The 20776-nt window shown below is 48.9% G+C and overlaps 11 protein-coding genes across 13 annotated transcripts; 5 read left to right on the forward strand and 6 right to left on the reverse strand.

Moving 5' to 3' along the window:
- Nucleotides 1-176: 176 nt before the first annotated feature.
- LOC111074082 (vacuolar fusion protein MON1 homolog A) lies at nt 177-2306 on the reverse strand. Its single transcript, XM_022366719.2, is given in 4 exon segments — nt 177-848; nt 850-1301; nt 1364-1515; nt 1580-2306. Coding segments are annotated over 4 exon segments (1608 nt in total). The 5' UTR covers nt 2194-2306; the 3' UTR covers nt 177-458.
- Nucleotides 2307-2745: 439 nt separating this feature from the next.
- LOC111074141 (28S ribosomal protein S2, mitochondrial) lies at nt 2746-3797 on the forward strand. The gene is made up of 2 exons (XM_022366802.2): nt 2746-2857; nt 2915-3797. The coding sequence occupies exons 1-2, from the start codon at nt 2833-2835 to the stop codon at nt 3721-3723; spliced, it is 834 nt and encodes a 277-aa protein (XP_022222494.1). The 5' UTR covers nt 2746-2832; the 3' UTR covers nt 3724-3797.
- Nucleotides 3724-5513, reverse strand: LOC111074137 (phospholipase D A). Its single transcript, XM_022366798.2, has one exon. The coding sequence runs from the start codon at nt 5433-5435 to the stop codon at nt 3945-3947; it is 1491 nt and encodes a 496-aa protein (XP_022222490.2). The 5' UTR covers nt 5436-5513; the 3' UTR covers nt 3724-3944.
- Nucleotides 5391-8540, reverse strand: LOC111074134. The gene is made up of 6 exons (XM_022366796.2): nt 8100-8540; nt 7896-8042; nt 7548-7842; nt 6823-7488; nt 6533-6769; nt 5391-6477 (listed from the first exon to the last, which is right to left on the reverse strand). The coding sequence occupies exons 1-6, from the start codon at nt 8427-8429 to the stop codon at nt 6047-6049; spliced, it is 2106 nt and encodes a 701-aa protein (XP_022222488.2). The 5' UTR covers nt 8430-8540; the 3' UTR covers nt 5391-6046.
- A 20-nt stretch (nt 8541-8560) lies between these two features.
- LOC111074139 (peroxisome assembly protein 12) lies at nt 8561-9625 on the forward strand. The gene has a single exon (XM_022366800.2). The coding sequence runs from the start codon at nt 8657-8659 to the stop codon at nt 9548-9550; it is 894 nt and encodes a 297-aa protein (XP_022222492.1). The 5' UTR covers nt 8561-8656; the 3' UTR covers nt 9551-9625.
- Nucleotides 9574-10447, reverse strand: LOC111074142 (post-GPI attachment to proteins factor 2). The gene is made up of 2 exons (XM_022366803.2): nt 9811-10447; nt 9574-9748 (listed from the first exon to the last, which is right to left on the reverse strand). The coding sequence occupies exons 1-2, from the start codon at nt 10445-10447 to the stop codon at nt 9612-9614; spliced, it is 774 nt and encodes a 257-aa protein (XP_022222495.2). The 3' UTR covers nt 9574-9611.
- Nucleotides 9728-13231, forward strand: LOC111074140 (cleavage and polyadenylation specificity factor subunit 4). The gene is made up of 2 exons (XM_022366801.2): nt 9728-10849; nt 12105-13231. Exon 2 carries the CDS (start codon nt 12290-12292, stop codon nt 13133-13135), a length of 846 nt encoding a protein of 281 aa, XP_022222493.1. The 5' UTR covers nt 9728-10849; nt 12105-12289; the 3' UTR covers nt 13136-13231.
- Nucleotides 10482-11958, reverse strand: LOC111074143 (post-GPI attachment to proteins factor 2). The gene is made up of 2 exons (XM_041594760.1): nt 11189-11958; nt 10482-11120 (listed from the first exon to the last, which is right to left on the reverse strand). Exons 1-2 carry the CDS (start codon nt 11817-11819, stop codon nt 10984-10986), a joined length of 768 nt encoding a protein of 255 aa, XP_041450694.1. The 5' UTR covers nt 11820-11958; the 3' UTR covers nt 10482-10983.
- A 124-nt stretch (nt 13232-13355) lies between the features above and the next one.
- On the forward strand, nt 13356-16241 carry LOC111074138 (integral membrane protein 2B). The gene is made up of 3 exons (XM_022366799.2): nt 13356-13582; nt 14419-15151; nt 15224-16241. Exons 1-3 carry the CDS (start codon nt 13475-13477, stop codon nt 15367-15369), a joined length of 987 nt encoding a protein of 328 aa, XP_022222491.2. The 5' UTR covers nt 13356-13474; the 3' UTR covers nt 15370-16241.
- Nucleotides 15797-17925, reverse strand: LOC111074135 (RCC1-like G exchanging factor-like protein). Its single transcript, XM_022366797.2, has one exon. The coding sequence runs from the start codon at nt 17772-17774 to the stop codon at nt 16281-16283; it is 1494 nt and encodes a 497-aa protein (XP_022222489.2). The 5' UTR covers nt 17775-17925; the 3' UTR covers nt 15797-16280.
- A 1388-nt stretch (nt 17926-19313) lies between these two features.
- Nucleotides 19314-20388, forward strand: LOC121404703 (telomere-binding protein cav-like). 3 transcript variants are annotated; one of them, XM_041594743.1, is made up of 3 exons: nt 19314-19355; nt 19423-19554; nt 19626-20385. In XM_041594743.1, the coding sequence occupies exons 2-3, from the start codon at nt 19444-19446 to the stop codon at nt 20121-20123; spliced, it is 609 nt and encodes a 202-aa protein (XP_041450677.1). In that variant the 5' UTR covers nt 19314-19355; nt 19423-19443; the 3' UTR covers nt 20124-20385. The 3 variants fall into 3 exon arrangements, with proteins under 3 accessions (XP_041450677.1, XP_041450678.1, XP_041450676.1); XM_041594744.1 differs by having other exon boundaries at nt 19320-19554; nt 19626-19932; nt 19996-20388; XM_041594742.1 differs by having other exon boundaries at nt 19322-19554; nt 19626-20383.
- The last annotated feature ends 388 nt before the right edge of the window (nt 20389-20776 follow it).

Below are 20776 nucleotides of genomic sequence, written 5' to 3' on the forward strand. Positions count from 1 at the left end.
ATGCCGACCCCCGATTTAAACTTTAAATTTTAAAGACTTAAAAAGCCGATTCTCCTACGATAACTTTGTAGTAGATTCGGATCACCGATCCCGAGTGTTCGTTCATATCTTAACTGGAGCATCGCTAGAGCCCCCAAATTTACATGCATATGTGTAATTTGCAAATTTCAAAGTTAATGAATGGAAAACATTGAATTAATTTTTTAGAATTTACTTAAATTACAAATGTACATGCGTATTAATGGTATACATGGTTAAGTTAAATAAACGCCGTCAAAACTGAAACGCAACTACATCGTCCGACTTGACACATTAACAATTAAGCGGCAGCGGAAGTTTGTTTAAATATAAAAAATATATATCTGTATCTCACAATTCGCGTGTCACTACTGTTTAGCATTCCAAATGCTCGCCACATGCTCGGCAAACTCGTTTAGATGTGTGGTGGTTAAGGTTGATCAGAATGTGGCATGGCTCCTTATAAAGTACACATCGTACTCTTTCTCGATCCATTTTATCAGCTTGTCCACGTACTTGATCACCGTAGCCTTGTCAACTACCGGCTCGAAGACTGCGTATAGCTCGTACGTACCCGTCGCCCAGGCCAGCACTACTTCTCGCTCTTTCACCTCGTAGATAAGCTTCAGCGGCCGGGAGCTGTTGTGGATGCGATGCAGCAGACCGCAGTAAATCGCCTCAAGGCGCTCCAGCTCCTGCAGCGATTTGTACGGATGTCGGAGCATGGGACACAGCAGCTGGGCCGTCGTCTTGGGCTTGTACAGGAAGTGTCGCAGCTCGGGAATGCCCAAGACCTGCTGATACAGTTTCGCATTGAATGGCTGCTGTAAGCTCCTCGTTGATCGCCTCCAAGCAGTGGCTGCGCCGCAGCTTTTCGGTTATCTTAGCCTTGGCCTCGGCCAGCGTAAAGAAGGCATCCCGATCCACTGAAAGCAGCAGCAAGCACGCCTGGCAGTCGTCCGCCAGATACGAGACATGGGCATGCAGGTATCCGTTCATGTCGAACTTGGGCAGGCAGATGGGTGACCAGTTCTCGGAGCTTTTGAAGGACTCGGAGCACTCGACCAGATTGAAAATCAAACGCAGATCAGCCGGATGAATCGAGTACTTCTTCATGCGCACCAGAGCAATCAGCTTGTTGTTGGCTATCAGCACGGCAAACACCAGATTTTTTATCTTCGAGCAGTTGCTCTGTATGGCGCTTGTGATCTGCGAGCGAACTGTCGTCGACAGGGGGAAGACGCGAATGGAGTTCGTCAAAAATGTGAAGATGTTGTTGGATACTGCAAACGAAATAGAGAGAGGTAATATTAAATCACTGGCTCCTATATGGATCGCGCCTCACCTCGAGCACTGCTGCTGTCGTTGGCCAGCAGATTGAAGAACAGCCGCTCGCTCCCGGAGAGCAGACGACGGAGATCAAAGTTCTTGCGCTTCTCGAATATCTTCGTCATGTGTGAGTAGGTCAGTATGGATAGTATCTGATTGTAGACATCCCTAGAAGATAAATTAGAACATCCATCAGTTGTGCAGTTCTCTTCAGGTCCATTGAATAGCTCACCCCAGCTGCAGATGCAACTGCTGGACACTCATGTTGGTGCGCGTTGCGGCCACCAGTATGAGGGAGCTACGCTGCATGAAGGCAAACTTGATGCCGCCCGCATGTATGGACGTGATGGCATCCTGTCCGAGCTGCACGAAGCTGACCAGGGCCTGAATGACCCCAAAGAGGGTGACCAGCTTGTCCTCGTTGCCGTGGAGCGAGAAAATCGGCTTGCCCGCCTCGCTGAGTATAAAGATGTGCTTATTCTGTCCGCGCCACACGCTGTCGTGTTGATAGTCGTGTTGATCGTCGTCCAAGGCGACGCTGCTGCTGCTATCTTCCGTCTTGGCGCTGGTGGAGGTGCTGAGGGCTAGGGATTCCACCGAGGCGGCCAGTCCCTTCGACTTTTCTGGCTCCGGGCTAATGGCGCTGGTAGTGCTATGCTCCAGTCCATCGCGTAGCTCAGAGATAATACTATGTTTTTGTTGCTCAGCCTCTTGATTGTGATCCGCCTCCTCATAAAAGTTGCTGTCGACGTCGCTGGGATCCGGCTCGCCTTCTGCATCCAGGTACTCGCAGGTGCTATTCGTATCCGATACGGCCAGGCTGGGGGACGTCTGCTGAATTTCCATGTTGCTAATATAGTCCTTGAAGTCGTCCAAGTCCAATCATTGCTATTATTTGGCAAAGAAAATTTACAACTCAGTCAGCGCGATGCGTTTTCCAGCACTTCCCATGAAACAGCTGATCCATGTTGATTCCCTGGGCTGTTTCTAATATCTGAAAATTTCTAAATTCTGGACATTTTTTTTGGACAGAAAACAATAAAACCACATTATGCAAGCTTTATTTTAATACAAAACAGTTTTTATTTTTAAATTAATATAGTTATTTAAACACATTAAAATTCATAAAATAAATTTAATTTTTAAATTTTTATTTTGTCTTTCAGTTATCAACCAACACAAATTTAGTTTATTTTTTTTACAACCAAAGAGCCAAAACTGTGTTGACAATAAAAAATGATTCCATATATTAGAACCACAGGTTCTAATTTCAGAGTAGCCAATGCAATAAAATGCCCGGTTCTAATTTCTAGAGTCTAGACAGTTCTAATATATGGGGGTTCTAATTTGCAAACTTTCACTGTACTATCTGCGTAAATATTCTTGTACGCGAATGATGTTGCACAGCACTGGACAACAGATGTTCTGTGGGACTCGCAAAAAGGCAAGAAGAAGAGTGGTTATGAAAACACGAGCCGCGTCAAAATGTTGAGAAAAACACTTAATAACTGTAAGTAATTAATGAAAACCTTGGTGAAAATTACTTTTAAATGCTCCTGGTTCATAGTGCCTCGCTTTAGCCAGCTATGCGGCCTGCCGCGACGGCTTCAAAGCACACAGGCAGAGGCTGCGCCGGCAATTGCCACCACAGTATCGACGGAGGAGTCCGAGCCCGAAGACATTGCCGTGATAGAGCAGCGGATTCTGAAGCATCCGGACTACTTCCAGGTCCACAACCTCTTCACCGTGCGAGACCTGTTCAATGCACGCGTGCACTATGGACACAAAGAGGGCTCTCTAGACGACCGCATGCGTCCGTATCTGTATGGCAGTCGGCTGGGACATTTGGTTTTCGACCTGGACAAGACGGCCGTGCATTTGCGGGATGCTCTCAATTTTGTTGCACACATAGCCTTCCGGGATGGCATCATCTTGTTCTTCAATCGCAACGCCCTCAATGCCCATCTGGTGGAGCAAAAGGCCTTGGAGGCCGGCGAGTTCTCACACACGCGATTCTGGCGGGGCGGCATCTTCACCAACGCAAATGTGCAGTTCGATGCGGTTACCCGTCTGCCCGATCTCTGCATTTTCCTGAACACCCAAAACAATGTGATGTCACAGCACACGGCGGTGAGGGATGCGGCTAAGATGGCCATACCCACAGTCGGCATTGTGGACAGCAATTGTAATCCAAATCTGATCACCTATCCAGTGCCCGGCAACGACGATTCCCCCGCAGCTGTTGAGCTCTACTGCAGTCTGTTCAAGGAGGCCATCCTGAGGGGCAAACGCAAGCGTCGCGAGCTGCTCGGCCTTCCTCCCTTGGACGAGACACAGCCGAGGCGCAGCCGCAATACCAAAACCAAGAGCAATTAGTTTTAGGATGAGAATTTGTTACATTTATCTGAATACAAATACCGCTGCTGTCTGGCAGAAAACCGTGTTGTATCTACCCACCGTCTGATGTTCTCCCTTGTGGGTTGATTTTGGGCCGTATCAGTGCCGTGCTCGTATCGAAGTCGCAGTGGCAGTTTGGTAATGGTGCCAATTGTTAACTAGGTAAAGCCCTCGCTCCAGCTCACTGGCTGGTGTCGGTTCTAAGGGGGCAGCACCATCTCGCCCTTCACGAAGCTGTTGCTGTAGTTGCTGTAATACGAGGAGTTGGGCCTGCTCGTGCTGTTGGATACCATTCCAAAGGTGCTGTTACTGCTGTAGTTGTTTTCCCGCTGCTGATGCTGTGAGTTATATTGTCCCATGGGCGTTGCCTGCGACTGCGGCTGGGACTGCACCTGCACCTGCGACTGGGAATCCGCGGGAAAGCCGCCCTTGATGGCACGGCCAATGTTTACACATGGCTCACCATCCGCCTGACCTGTCTGGATTCCTGGCCTCTGCTTCGGTATTTCCCAAAAACTTGGAATGCCCTGGCGACGCACAAAGACCTGGGTCTTGTCGGAATCCTCGCCCTTCAGATTGTCCTGCTGCACCCAGCGCTCGGCATGCTTGATGGTCAGCATTGCCTTGTGGGCGCCAATGTACTCCTCGGCCTTCTGCAGCCGCTCCAGCTGTTGTTCGTCGAGTTCTTCGCGCGGCAGCTTGCCGAGCCGCTGTACAGTTCTCTTCCAGTTGTGAAACTCGCGATTCTTGAACGGTTTCATAGCCTGCCGATACTCCCGCCATTGACGCTGGCGATCCTCTTTCGTGCCGGGCGGCGAATCTTCGAGTGGCAGGGGCGCCTCCGGCTTTTGCATCCACTGTCCGTTTATTTGGATGAAGGAACCGTTTCGCTTCTTTTTCGATGGCTGTCCGCAGTTCAACGAGGAAGCGTCCTTGTTGGCATTGGTTATAGTGTTGGCGTCACCATCGGATGGCGGAGGCGGCGGCGGTGGCGGTGGCGGAGGCATCAGGTACGTATCCTTTGCCACGTTTTTGCTGCTGTTGTTCAGCTTGTACTTCTTGTTGGGGATCTGGTTGGTTCGGTTCTGCTTTTGGCATTTATCCTTGGGCACAAGGTTCCAGAGACTCGGGCACTTGGGCATTGGTGGCTGAATGGGAGGCGCTCTATGACTGGGCGCCATCATGTCGTCCCAAAATGGAGGCGGTTGCAGTGGCCCTTGAATGTTGCAGTTGCCATGACCATTATTGCGGCGGGGTCCAGGGCCAGGTCCGCCCATGCCCATGCCCATGCCCATGTTTCCCAAATTGCAGTTGGGCATATTGGGTGGGGGACCATTGAAATTACCCCCAAAGCCCAGACCCATTGACATCAGCTGCAAGGGCAGCGGTGGCGGCCGACTGAGCGGTGGAATATTGTTTCTGTCCTGGTTGTTGCTCCATTGGTTAACATTACCGCCGCCGCTGTTGAAAAGTCTGTTGTCGTTCTGGGACCATTGTTTACGTCCGTTGTTGCTATTGTTTCGCTGGCTTTCCGCATTCGCATCTGGCTTAAGAGCTTCCTTGCACTTTTTCCAGTCCATGAAGGACATTGTCAACGATTTTGGGACCACCTCATCAACAGCTGCGTCATTCTCGTTGTCGTTCGATCTCTTCTGCTCAGAGTCCCCTTTCGCAGCGTCGTTCTCAGACATTTTTAGAGTGAGAATTTTTCCCAAAATTTCAAACAATAATTTTTCTCTGAATTTTCGACTAGGGATGGGAGAAAATATCCATAAAATGTCAATATAGAGTTATTCCTGTCGAATAGAATATATCGATATTTTACTTGATATATCGTTCGTATACAGTCAAGGGGGACAGCAAGTACTTTTCCGTTTATTGCTGTTTCCATCAATCTGTTAAAATTGAAAATTTTTTATTAATGCAAGCGGAAATGTCTTATTTGTCGGCGCTGTGGTACGGAAGGACGACAATGCACACCGAACAATTGGATAAATCCGATTACGCCGGACAGAAATGCAATTAACATTATTTTTATCTTCCTATAAATGAATTAAATTATTCGAATGCCTTAACTAGATTGAATTTGTCTTCATTGTTGCACTTTTCTTGTTTGTGTTTTTTTCGACAAATGATAGAAAATTAAAAACTAAAATTATCTTTACAATTTAATTTTCGAAAGTTTCTGCAGAAGGTACGGGAACTGCACTGCAGGTGATTGAGATCCCCAGAACACAGAATACTGAGATACAGATAGATTCGCTAATCTATCGCTAATTAGCTCCGCTAATCTGCATCTGATTTAGATTCTAATGTAGTGATACCCACTGGTGGGCACCTCTCGTCTCACATTGGTCAGCGGCTTAAAGAGCTTGCGTCTGGCGATGAGTATGTCAGAGTTGCTCCCACTGCTTCCCCCGTTTATGGTGGATGGCGAATCTATTGCCTGTGGCAGTGGCATAGCCTTGACCTTGAGCAGCATTGGACGGCATCCCGCGAACTTGAAGCGGATGCTGCCGCAGCAGTTGTGCCGTAGATTCGGCAGCTGCAGTTCGGGAAACGCCTCCCTCAATGTGGGCTTGGGCTTCAGAGCCTTGCTGGGATCGTCGCCGTGGCACATGGCCGCTGCCAAGGTGCTCCACTCCAACCGTCGTACGCCTGGCGTCGCTTCAATCCGGTAGACTGGTGTCTTTGCCCGCACATAGCGTCGTGTCACATTTTCCTCGTATGCACCTGCAATATACGAGATTTGGCATGGGATGGGCGATGGGATAAGTGATCCTCTTACGGGCATAGTGAACCATAAACGGCTGAAGCTTGGATGCCCCGCAGCCGTGCTCCAGCCATTCGTACAAGTATATATCGTCCCTGCCCTCGAGGAAGACTGCAGCCGGGGCCAGGTCCTGCCACAGAGTGTCCGGTATCTCATCCGCATTCAGTTTGTAGATGTAGGGTATAAACTCACGGAATGCGTACGCCCCTAAGGCGATGAGTCCGCGTCCCGCTCGGCTGATGTACTGGAAATCTAAAGGCGACCCAAAATTTATATTTAAAGTTTCGGGGACAAAGACAACCCACCCCTCTCGCTGCACACGTTGCGACCCTCAAAGAATCTGGCCAGGCGTCGCTTGATCAGGAAGAGGCATTCGGAGTGCAGATACCCGCTCTGGGAGGCCAGCTGGCCAATCGTTTCGCACAATTCGTCCACGAGGCCGTTTCCAACGGGACTGGCGAAGTAGCTGGACAGATTCTGAGGCTCCGCCCCAACCTCATTAGTGTCGTCGTCCGGTTTGATCTTATAGATGGTCTGCTGCTGCTGCGAATCAGTGGGAAACGCAGCCTGTTCCTGCGGCTGCTCCTGAGGCTCCTGCTTGCACACATCCATCCCTGGGTCTGGGAACTGTTCTGGCTTTATTTTGATCGGCTCCTCAAGCTCCATTTGGACCGTGTTGTCGCTGGCCTCGGGAGGCGCCTTTATGGTTTCGTAGGGAGCCATCAACTGGCTGACGAGCACCTCGGCCAGGTGGAAATACTCCTGGTGACAGGCGTTTGGGTTTGCCTGCGAATTGTAGTTACAGGCGCGGAGCAGCCGCCAGCAGCGTCGGCTCAGTTGCTCTTGCTGCTTGAACGCCAGCAGCTGGAGCATCTTGCTGACTATGACACGGTAGATGGAGCCCATTAGAGGCGTCTGAAAAGCAAAGGCAAGTGCCGAGGACTGGGTCTTCTTGTCGGCAAAAAGAGCAGCTGGAGAGGGTTTAAAGTTTCAAGTTATTTAAACGGCATTCAGCTGCAAAATAACCAACCTGTGACCATACTCTGGACACACTGCTTCAGCTGATCCGTGTGCTTGTCCTCCACGGGGCAGAAACTGTGAAAGTCAGCGTCGTCGGGTAGGCTGAGGCTGATCTCCTTCTGGAACTCGTCCCGCAGCTCGAAAATCTTATCCGAGTGATAGTAGTAGCTGCCGTCGTAGTCAATGCGATCCCAGTCGCTGTCCATGGCGCCCAGCATTGGCGGCACGTCGGCATCTTTGAGCACCTCATTGACTAGATCGTAGGTCACCACTCCGCCCGAATGGCGGGAGTATATCTTCAAGTTCTGCAATGGGGAGAATGATGTTTAATGAGCCACAGTACTGCTGGCATACATACATTGATTAGCTCCCACACTTTATAGGATGCATCCTCGGCCAGACGGGCGCACACTTCCTGGGACAACTCCACGTCCGTTTGGTCGTGCTGCTCCCAGAAGATTTTTATGCTGCGCGGGTCGAAGCCTGCGTAACTTTTGTGATGACTCTGAAAAAAGGATAAGCGTCAGGCTAGGAAAACAATAAGAGCAACAATATTACAAACCATACGACTGGTGTTGCCCGAGGCCTCAGCCGCTGAGACTCCTGCCACTCCGTGTCCGCCTCCGGCCACCGCAAAGGAGGCATCGAACATGTTGTAGTTGGCATGGCTAGAAGTCGGTGTTGTGGGCGTCGTTACCAAATGTACATGGGTGGGCGTGGCCGGTAGACTTCCCACGCCCACAGCCGATCCCAGAGTAGAAGTCGCGGTTTTGCTTCCTCCCACCTCCAACTTCGTGGACTTGGAGCGCGACTTTGTGGACTTTTTGTTGACCTTGTTGTGCAAGGACTTGTTCAGCTCAGGGTCTGGGTTTGCAGCACCAGGGGTTTTCATTGTCTCGTTGGGATCGCTTTCCGGAATAGTTTAGATATTAACCATTTAATTGTGCGGAAAAAAAACAAAAAAATTTTCTGCAGCTGCAGTCAGTGTTGTAAAGAAGCGTTACATGCACTTCGAAAAGCTAATCGCCTTGCAACACTGCTTTATCAAACTGTTGATTTCCACTCCACTCTACTTTAATTTTGAATTAAAAAAAACACATTTGGTGGCATCTAATAACCATGGCAGAAGCCGCTAACGTGCGCCAGAATCTGCAAAATGTGCCGTCGATCTTTGAAATATCAGCGGCGGAGACGCTAGACAACCTGATATACCCGGCGCTGAGTAAAATCTTCGACTACTTTGGCCTGAGGCTGGACTTTAAACTTTGGGGCAACCTGCGAGTGAGGGAGGAGCTGTCGCCACTGCTGACCTGGATCCTACAGTACCTCTACCTGCGGAACCGCGCCTCCTCCTTCGGCGAGAGCTTCTACGGACTGCAGCGCACAGAAACTGGAACGGGAGAGCTCCTGACCCGACCCCAACAGTTCACCTCTGCCACATTTCTGACCTTCCTGCCGTATATAGAGCGTAAGCTGCGGACCCGCAGCGCTCAGCACGACGACACCTACGCCTGGGAGTCCTATTTAATCAATCTGTTCCACGCCTACAACGCCTCCAGGGCTGTTCACACATTCGCATACCTCATCAAACAGGCATCCAGTCATTCGCCGCTGTTCCGTGCCATGCGCCTCACCCTGCGATACCCGAGTGAGCCGCCTCAGGAGGACAAGTGGACTTACATATTCCTGAAAATGTTGGAGGTCCTGGCCTTCTTCCTGCAGTTCATCCAGTGGTGGTACTCGAACGATCAGCGCCGCAAGGTCGGCGGCACACTGCAGAACCCCGAGGCCATGCAGGAGCTAGATCTGCCAGAGGAGGTGAAGCAGACGCTGCCACAAAAGGGCAAGTGCCCCGTCTGCTTGCTCCCCCTGCAAACGCCAACAGCGTGCTCCGTTTCCGGCTATGTTTTTTGCTGGAAGTGCATCATCAGCCACATGAAGGAGCACGGAACATGTCCGGTGACGAGCTATCCCATCAGCCTGGACGACCTTGTGCGCATTTACGAAACGTAGCCATAAGACAGTGTTTTTTTTGTTGTACAATATTTAGTAAGACTTGTTAAATACATCCAAATCAGAATTCGCTGAGGAAGAAGCCCAGTCGTTGGTCGTGGCAGATGTGGACATTGTAGAAGTCGAAGTAGGAGGTGGACATGAAGAGGAAAGTGGTGCAAATGTTGACGAACTCACAGATTCCAAACAACGAATAGGCTGCAAATATTCAACGGATGATTAGTAGTCGACTAGGGACGTCTGCCCTCGGCCGCACTCACCAAAGGGAAAACAGAACTGCTCGTGAAGGAAGTAGCAGAACCACATGATGGGAACAGCGGCGAAGTAGGTCACGACCAGCTTGCACTTCAGCCTGTAGGGCAGCTGCTGCTGGGACTCCTTGCCCTCGCAGATATAGTATTTGTGGCAAAAAAAGGATCCGGCCAGCAGGATGGCACCAGAGACGAACAGAGAGATGGCCACCGCTCTGTGAAGCGTCGATTCGCCCGCAATATTCGGATATATGCCCCACAGAAAAAAACTGAATGAATTCTGCACGATTAGCAAAGCCACCAGGCAGCCAAAGGAGCGCACCTGGCGCGGAAGAATTCGTCGATAGTAGCGAAAGTAAAGCCAGCCGGTCAGCAGACCTAACGGCAAGTTCATGCAGCAGGTTAGCTGCCAGCCAGTGTGCTGGGACCTGGCCACTGCCGACAGGGATGGAAACACGTTCAGCCTCGTGCACTTGGTGTACGTGCTTCCCTCATAGTCTGTGAGGATTGCCATTAAGAGGTAGAACATGCTTGAGATCGGTACAAACGCGTGGCCAGCACCGAGCAAAGGGGCAACCCGAATACGGACTCGGCTCTTGGGCTGGACATCCTTCACGGAAATCGGCAGTTCTAGAATCTGGTGCATGGCGTTGTCGTTAATAAAATCAAGTACCAAATGCGAAGTGCCAAACCCAATTGAGTTCAAAGCCAACTGGGTTAATTATTTGTAAATGTTTCGGTTTCAACACAATCCAATAGAAATTCAATAGAAAAAGTTTGACATGCACACATATAGACATAGAATTGAGCTAAATTTCGATGTAAAACCTCTGAGGAATATGCTTAAATGTAAAATATAAAACCACCCGATGCGGACATGTGTAAGCTTATGTCTCTAATAGAACCATCCGATGCTGGTCGAGCCAGCCGCCTTAAAGCCATCTAAATACAAAAATATGTGTATAAATTATTAGTGCAATGCAATGATCTCATGACTGATCTTAGGCCGTTTAGAGCATCGGAACGAAAATCGGAGCGAAAATCGGAGGTACGAAACTAAATTCCTTTGGTAAAATTAAGTAAACTTTGAGCTTAAGCTAATACCGCGTATGTACAGAATACTCGAGAGTGGCTGGTCGGACGTGAATGTGGTACAGGGGCTAGGCTATATGCTATCGCTATCTAGAATTGGGTTAGGTAGAGCCCGTGCTTGGCGTCGCAGACAACGTTGAGCGCATAGAAGTCCCAGTAGGAGGTCATATGGAATCCCATGTTAGTGAGTACAACAATGTACTCGAAGAGGGCGAAGAAGGTGTAGACTGCAAATGGAAAGGGCATGGGTTTAGTAACTTTATTCAATTCAAATCCGCAGCAGAGCCGCACTCACCCCCTGCTTCGCAGCGGGCGTTGTGCCGGACAAAGCAGTATCCGGCGAGCCCAAAGGCCAGCACATTAACAAGGAAGAGGTTGCGCTTGTAGCGCAGCGACTTCTCCTCGTGCGGCAGCAGCACCACCTTGCGCGCATTCCTGTTGAGGAGGTACGAGATCAGCATGTAGCACTCGCTGCACGCAATGAACACCACAAACGCGTTGCGGTGCGTTTCATAGCTGTCTGCGGATGTCCAGAATGACAGGCAGAACAGGGCAAGATCTTCCACTACGTTGAGGAAGCAGGCCAGGATGCCGAGCAGTCGTCGGCTACGCCTGATGTGCTCCTTGTAGTACTCCAGATACATTTTGGCCACCGCCAACCTCAGGGGCAGGTGCAGGAATATGGCCAACCTCCATATCGTCTTCTGTGGCTCATAGTTACCTATGGCAGCCGACACCGACGGCAGGTAGTTGACCACGTCACAGTGCGTGTAGGTGGAGCGCACAAAGTCGAAAAGCAACGACCATACCACGCAGAAGAAGAATCCACCAAGGGGCAGGCTCAAGGCAGCGAGAGCCAATTTTGCAAAGGGCAGTCGGAAGAAAACGTTTTTGGGGTCGTTCAGGCGCTCGTACGTGGGCAACATGGCGGGGAGGCGGTGGTCAGATTATGGCAGGGCGCGGTTCACATACTTTTTTGCAATCAGCCCTATTGAACTATTATTAAGCAAATGCCTACGTTGTAAACATTGCAAGATTGGTAAACAAATTGATCGATAAGAATAGATAGCTATCGACGGAGACTAGAGATGAGCACCAGATTTGCTATTGCATGGATCAAATAGATGGAATGGAAAATGTGCTAAATTAAATTTAATTTTATGATTAAAATGATCTTATATAATTGTGACTAAACCGTTGTTTTATTGCAGCGCATAAAAAACGCCAATTTGCAACAATATTAACATCGAGGCTCGTATCGTTTCGTGGCAAGAGTTATATCGATTCATTGTGCCGGCAGTACACATCTCTAGCTGACACTAAACAAAACAACACGCGCAAAAAAAGGAAAAAAAATAGTTTTTGTTTATGCAGTAAGTGTCGCATCAGCATCGTCATGGACATACTTTTGGCCAACGTGAACAGCCTGCAGTTCAAGGCGGAGCGGGATCTCATCGAGCAGGTGGGTGCCATCCCGCTGCCGTTCTATGGCATGGACAAGTCCATTGCGGCCGTCTGCAATTTCATCACAAGAAGTGGCCAGGAGTGCGACAAGGGTAGCGCGTGCCCGTTCCGGCACATACGTGGCGACCGCACCATCGTGTGCAAGCACTGGCTGCGCGGCCTCTGCAAGAAGGGGGACCAATGCGAGTTCCTGCACGAGTACGATATGACAAAGATGCCCGAATGCTACTTCTACTCCCGCTTCAATGCCTGCCACAACAAGGAGTGCCCGTTCCTGCACATCGACCCGCAGAGCAAGGTGAAAGACTGTCCCTGGTACAAGCGAGGCTTCTGCCGCCACGGGCCCCACTGTCGCCATCAGCATCTGCGGCGCGTGCTCTGCATGAACTACTTGGCCGGCTTCTGCCCGGAGGGACCCAACTGCAAGCACATGCATCCGCGGTTCGAGCTGCCGCCCCTGGCGGACCTCAGCAAGGATCAGCTACACAAGAAGCTTCCTACATGCCACTACTGCGGCGAGCTCGGTCACAAAGCCAATTCGTGCAAGCAATACGCGGGTAGCCTCGAGAACCGCAACAATATCAATGCTATGGACCACAGTGGCGGCGGCGACGGCAACGACGACGGCCCTCTCAGTCATCCGCCTCCGCCTTTTTTGAAAATACCAACGCCGCTGGAGGAGATCACCTGCTACAAGTGCGGGCACAAGGGCCACTACGCCAACAAGTGCCCCAAGGGCCACCTCGCGTTTCTCTCAAATCAACATAGTCATAAATAGTGCCTAGTGCCGTGGTTATTGGTATATGTAAGTTGTAAGAGTTCAGTATGTAGAGCAGAATAAAAATCCCGTCAATCAGCCAGAGGGAAAGAAAAACGTTTTACCTTGGGTTTAAATTCTGCCGATGTTCGAATGGACTATTCCCAGTGTGACCATGGAAAGCGACATTTATCGCACATCAGTATCGATAGCACTACTGTTTTTTTTTTCAACTGTAATCGGTTGGGCCTGCAAAGAAAACCTCGACACAAATTGCGCACTAAATTTTCCTTACCCGTATCGAGGAAAACAAACAGATTCGAGCACAGTTCGTTCGTGAAAAACCACAAAACGCTTACAATGACTATTCTGGCGAAACTGAGGGGCGAACCCAAGGACCAGGAGAAGGTGCCTCTGCCAATGAATCTCAATGATGAGGCTCTGCTGCACCATGGCTCGCTAATCGCTGTAAGTTTATTCAATTAAAAAATGCCACTTTTTGCGCAACGTTTTCGTGTCCTTGCGAGGCCCCCGAGTCTCCACTGTCCTTCGGCCCCATAAAGCTACAAGTTTCGTTTCGTCTCGTGCGACACAAGTCGTCATATGTACGACGAGTGGGGGCTCTCGTGATTTGGGTGGATGAGAGCTGTGTTTTTGGGGGGTGGGGGCGGGTGGTCCGAATTCCCGTGTTCGTCTCTGGGGCCCAGCCTCTGCTTGGCAGCCTGACATGCATATCTATTGATTTTTCCATGCTGGAATTCCCGCTGGCCTTGCACTCTTTTTCTTCGCCAGCAGTCGACAGGCCACCCCCACTCCCATGATGTGTGCTCATTCACTTTTTTCCTGGGCTCCTCCCCGAAGGACTCACACTCCCGCTCCCGCCCACTACTTTCTTGAGGTCAACTTTTCTTCCTGTTGATTGCCTGGCACGCAGATGGTGGCCCTGAAAATGGGCCGAGGGAAAACCCATGCCAGTTCTTTGTGTGTGTTTTTGCAATCGCCCTTTGACCAGCGACCAGCACAGCTCGTCGTAAACACAGTGGCCCCGATAACATAACTGCTTGCGCACAACTTTCTGGAATAGGAAAGTTTATCCGACTCAACAGCTGGGGGTTGGGGCTCGAGCTAAAATTCAGAGCCCCGTCCAACGATGGCGAGCAGTTATCTGAGTCACCAGCCCCGTTCTGGTTCTATCAGTCCACTGAGTGTTCTCTGTGCCATTTGGGGTTCGTCGGTTGGAGCCCCTGTGGAGCATTTAAGTTGACATTTCCTGTTAATTAATTGCGATATGGCGCAACCCACAGCCCAAAGGTGCCTACAACGACTCCGAGGCCGATGCCGAGTCAATGGTCTTCAATCGGCCGCAGCACCATTGCCTCAAGTCCTTCTTGCTCTTCCTGATCGCCATGGTGGTCATGATGATGGGAGTGCTTGGCGGCTGGACCCTCTACAGGCTGTACGCCCCACCCCATGCTAACATGCGCTACCACGCCCTTTGCGAGATTCCGTATCCCGAGGACTCGATCGAGATGCCACGCTTCTATCCACGCAGCGACGATGGGTTCGCCCAGATCAACTGGCGGGCTCTGTTGCCGCAGTTCAGTGGCGCCAGCCTCACCGACGGCACTGGCCTGGAGCGGCGATTTGGTGACGAGGACAACTTCTTCCGCGAGGAGATTGAGCTGGACAGCAGCGATGAGGAGGGATACGCCAAGATTGATGTGCCCGATTTCAAGGACGGACGCCGCGGCCGATTCATGCACGACTTCAAGGAGAACCAGTCGGCCATCATTGACACCACCACCAACCGGTGTTTCATCATGCCCCTCGACCGGGAGACCACTCTGCCGCCCACCAGCTTCGTCGATCTGATGAAGAAGATGGGCACCGGATACTACAACATTGACACGGAGCGAGTCCGCCGCAACATGCGCGTGATCACGCCCCGCATCACCGATCTCTCGCTCATCTCGGAGCGCATTGCCAACGAATGTTACGACATGAAGGTCTACATGATGGAGAAGTTCATCTCTGGCGGTAAGTGGCATGCAACCAGGCGCCAAGTGCCTATCCCTATCTGAAACTATCCTTTCCCATGCTCTATTGCAGTGTCCAAGCGGTCGGCCGATCCTCTTCCGGATGCCGGAAAGTATGCCGCATTCATGGGCAAGGGAGTCATCGAGTATGATCTGTCCAACATAGCCGAGGTTGAGGCCTACGAGGCGAGCGAGGCCGCACAGCAGCAGGTGGCCTGAGAAGCTAAGGCGCGAACCTTTTAAGCTACACTACATATAAAATAACAAACCTAAACAAATTATTAATTAGAATTGATTTATATATAACGATGATCGATCTGTTTGTAGTCGCCAGTTTGAGGAAAATGCTTATAAATCAGGTTAAAACACGGACAGGCAGGTCTGCAGCCACAGACAACCGATCAGAACAGAACCGAACCGAACAGAGCAGAACAGAAAAGTGTATATCCATTGGCCAATCGATGACTCTGCGAGCGCGTAAGAGGTGCGGGTGAAGCGCTCGTGGGATCTCGCAAGAGTTTTTAGCAAATCATAGACCGTACGTGTACGTACTACGTAGTAAAGAAGCGAAAAATGTACCTAGAACGCAATCAAAATGCGATTGAAGAAATTGTGACAAATACGAAAGCAATGAATCAGCCAGGCAGTAGGAGAGTAGGGTAGGGTAGAGTAGGGAATATTTTGGGGCGGTACACACATACGGAAAGGAAACAGTACCCCATGTTTTCCGCATCCGAACACTCCCTATCCTGGAGTTCTTAATAGTAATACCCGAAACGAAAGAGGAAAACGACGCGCGACTAGGCATAATGCATTCCATTCCAAGTACATAATTTATATAGTATATGCTCTTTAACTATCTAACAATATATGTTTAGAACGAGAACACGAGAGATCGACAGCTATTTACATACACAGTACTCGACTCACTCGACTCGTATACATATGTGCAGCAAAGGCAGGACAGAGGGAAACAGACGAGATCGAAATCCGAACAAAAACTATCAAAAGAAACAAACAAAAACAGAAACACTACTCTAAATGTTCTTTAAAATATTTAAATGTATTAAACGCGAATTTGTGATCTTTAAGCCATCCCTGTAAGTTCTACTATCTGTTGTTTATTGGGACTAAAAGTAGGGCTTGCACAGGGCTATGGTGTGGTCCACGCCGTAGGCCACCTTCGTCACCTTCCCGTTTATGGCCGCCTTGAAGGGGAAGAACTGGTCCTTCTTGTGGCCCAGGCCTAGATGGCCGAATCGGTTTTTGCCCCACATGAACAGATCCCCGTCCGAGTTGACGGCGCCCATGTGAAAGACCCCGCAGCCGATGGAGACCACGGTAGTGGCGTTGCTGAAGTCGTTGCGCCCAAATAGGGGAGGCAGCAGGTGCTGCGGCTTGGATGTCTGCTCGACAAAGGGCCCGAAGCCCAGGATGCCGTAGCCCCAGGTGTAGACCAGTCCCTGGTCATTCAGGGCCATGCAGAACGAGCCGCCAGCAGCCACATCCTTGATGAGGCCGATCCCCTTGGTGAGCTGCAGGGCGCGCGGTGTGTTTATCTGGGTCTGGGCGTGCTCCGAGTCGTCTAGCTGCCCATACTCCGAGTTGCCCCACCCGAATACGTCGCCCCGCTCGTTGAGTGCCAGCACACAGTCCGAGGAGCTAGTCAGCCGTACAATTCGCTCCTTCTCGATGTCGCCGCCGATGAGCGTGATCTGTCCCGCTGTGTGGTAGTTTCCCTGCCCTGTCTGTCCATCGGCGCCCCAGCCGCAGGTGTAGACATGGCCCAGCTTGGTGAGGAACATTGTGTGGTCCTGGCCACACTCCACGCTGACGATCTCGTCCTCCGTCCCGCAGATATCTGCCTGAGCGATCCTGTGGATGAGGGCGCTCCGGCTGTATCTCTCGTCGTCGATGATGGATCGACCGCACTGGCCGTACGAGTTATTGCCCATGGTGAACACGGTTCCATTCCGGGTGATCACCACGAGATGAGCCCTGCCAGCGGCCATGCTTCGCACCTGCATGTCCTCGTCCGTCTCGTCATGCTCCCGCGGCAGTCGTATGGCTGTGGGATATATGATCACATCCAGGTTGGCCGGGTCCTTGGGGTTGCCCTTCACCTGGAAGCCCAGCTGGGAGTCCGTGTTGAGGCCGCTGCCAAAAAGCGTCTCACCGTCGGAGCGCTTGACAGCGTAGGCGGTGAAGCCGTAGCCGGCCGCCACATCTGTGATCTCGTTGTTGTTCGAGAACTGAAGCCGTGTCGGGTGGTGGACCATTTCGGTGTATCGCTCCTGGGCCTTCTTCACGCTGGTCTGCAGCCCTAGGGCGCCGGTCTCCTGGAATCCCCACACATAGACCCGGTGCGCGTGTGGATCCGACACCTTCGGCGTGTAGTCCTTTATTTTGGTCTTGTCCTGAGAAAGCACGCTGCGCTTAGCCTTCGTTGTGTAGCTGCGAGTCAGGCGGGGAGCTGTCCATGCACCGACCCTCACTGTGCCCAGCATTTCCAAGCAAATTGGTTTTTTTTTTTTTAGCAAATTGCAGGTGCAAAACAATAACAATACTCGATACTTAGTCGGTTGAAAACAGTGCTGGAAAGAACAAAAAATTTTAAATTTCATTATTTTTTGTCTGTGGTTATGTGGTTGGAGGTTTCTCGTTAGGAGATTGGTTCTCCAAATCCTTTTTATGCTCGTTATTCATTTTCTGGACTTCGAAATTATACTTGAATCGCACCATTCTAAAACTATCGATACTGTCGTTCCTTTTGTGTGTACAGATTAATTTAGCTAGCTAAATAAATTATGTATGTTTTCATATTAAAAATTTATAGAACGAAATATTTATATTTACAGGCTTACAATAATTAATCAAATAGTTTTGTAGTGATATTCTTCTAATGCGCTATGGTTCTATGCGCATGTGCTACCTAATAGGCCGTTTACACTGGGGCTGCGTCATGCTTCTTTGCGTCTTGGCGAAGACGCAGTTTTTTTTACATAGGTTAAGCATAGGGCCTTAGTGGTGGCAAAAAGTTGCGTCAGTGTCTGATTCATGTGCGTCTATTCGGTATATTCGATTGATTTTGCTCATTTTTGGTATTTTCTGCCTATCAGCGCAACTATCACCACTAATAACAACAAAAAATTGTAGATCAAAAATCAAATTTTGGCGCTAAAAATGTATGATTGTGCAAAAAGGTGAAAAAAATATACATAAAGTCATTAAATAAAATACTTGAAACTGATTGTATTATTATCATATGAAATTTTTCTGACCCCCTGATGCCATTAAGACACTGCTGGAGACGAACTTCGGTGGTTTTCATAATTTGAAGAAGAACTCCCACAAACTCTACAATGAAATGTCTGAAAATAATATTTAAATATGAGAATCAATTCTTTTTCGTCCATTTTCCTGACGTCTTGCTTAATTCTGTTGATTTTCAAAAATTTGTGTATCTTTCCTTGTCATCAAACACCCAAATCCAAATTCAAGACGCACGTCTTCCAATGTAAACGCCTTTTCTGCTTCATTGCGTCTATGCCGATATCGATAGCAGACGCGCCCAGTGTAAAAAGGCTATTAATGTGACGTCAGTGTTGCTGGTCAACCCAGTTTCTTTTATGCGTATGTACTTTTGTATACCTTATTTCTTTTAATTGGTGTTAAATGTTTTGTTCCAAGCTCCATTGAAACATTATTTATGATTTTATCCTAGATTGACATGTTTTTTACCTATTAATGTGTTTTGTGTTTTATTTATACATTTATCCAGTTCTGATACCTATTATTGGTGCCCGCGAACTGCAAAATTTCAAAACAGATACTGAGTAGTTTCTGCATTATTTGGAGCCTGAAATTACAAACAATATCTCAATTCCCTAATATCCATTTTCCCAAGGTATGCAGATTGTTGCTCATTCCGTGCCAAAGTTGCACAACAATGCTGCCTATTCATTTCTCCATGCTGCTGAAATTTTTCCCATACAAATCAAATGTATCTAACGGAGTTTGGCGGTCATTTTGAAAAGTACTTTAATGTACCTTAAAAATTAGATTGATGAAATCGATTAAATATACTTTTATATACCGATATACCACTCAGCAAATCATCGCGCCACACACATATACATATACGACTATATCTCTTACTCTCAATCTTCGTTTCTCTTCTTTGCGCAATTCTCTTTTACTTCTTGGTACCGTGCGTTGCATTTGAGCGGGAAACGCATTTGGAAAATAGTTGATTTTTGCGAATTATTATAGTTTTACAGTCAAACCAAAGCCATGGAACTACCGGACTACCTCATCCGGTTCTATGCCAAGGACGAGCAATTGCTGATGGAAAATACCGAAGACAGCCAGAGGGAATTCATTTTAGAACTATATTCGAAATCCGTAAGTAAAACCGTAACCACAATTGAAGTGGATGACATCCACACATGTATAATCCGGGCAACAATTTGCAGAAGGTCACCGTTGAGGATCTGCAGCGTAATCACACCCCCGAAGAGGTGAGAGAGTTGTGTGTTCGTACAAAATTACGCGTCAACATGACATACCTCAACTCGGTGTGGGACGCCAAAAAGCTGCTGAACAAGACGAATTGTCTGGACAATCTTTCGGAGAGCTCCATCAATAGAGAACTCGTCAAGTGTGTGCACAGCAAAATGGTGCAGACATACACGGACGAAGATGTAGCCAATGCCAATCGCGTAGCCAAAAGCGAGCTGAAAAGGGCTAACAACATTCGTCTAGATCGTTGGAAGCGTCAGCGTGAGTGCCTATCCCCGAGGGCTACAAGTTCTTCACTCTCTACCTTGTCTGACACTCCTTCAGAAGACTCGTTCTTTCAACGGCCAGCGACCCCAGAGTTTTCGAGCTGGGATGAGTCGGACACTGACGAAAATCAGCAAGACCATCCGATGGATAGTGTGCTCTATATAAAGAAAGAGCCGAAATGGTGAGGCACTGAGCTGGTCGACGATGGCGATTTGACACGCGGCCCTTCAAGGCAATTCTGAGAACATGTCCCTGGAGTAGGGCAGTCTGCAGTCACAGTCGCAGCCAGTTACATCAAGCATTGAGTATTTCAATGATTGAAGCCATGAATTCAGGAAATTCAAGTTTATTGATTAATAATTAATATTACTTTTAATTTAGTATATATATATTATATACATATAATATATTTTGTTTTGCTCTATGAGTGATTGAACCCATGTCGATAAAATGAATTAATTAATTGAGTAAGAATATTAAAAACCTTAACTAACAATACAATTGTCGATCTTCTCGATTTATTATTTTATATGTAAAAATTTAAACGCATCAAATCTTGAAAAATCTTGCCGATCATGGATATAACAACATGCGTGCAAGGCCATACGATTTTTTGGCACTCAAATTTTTCCGGCTCCTGCAGGCTCTCTTGAAATTGTGTTTAAAAACCAGAGAGAGCGCTCTAGAGCAGCGGTGTTCACAAGATATAACGGAAAAAGCCACACGCAGCCAGACAAAAAAAAAAACAACAACCACCGCCTTCGCTTGTTGTTGTTGTTATCTTTGTCTGCTGCGCAGTGACACTTCCCGTTATGTCTCGTGCCCACCACTACTCAAG

Source organism: Drosophila obscura, unplaced genomic scaffold, assembly GCF_018151105.1.
Source record: "Drosophila obscura isolate BZ-5 IFL unplaced genomic scaffold, ASM1815110v1 contig_36, whole genome shotgun sequence".
NCBI classification, from domain to species: Eukaryota; Metazoa; Arthropoda; class Insecta; order Diptera; family Drosophilidae; genus Drosophila; species Drosophila obscura.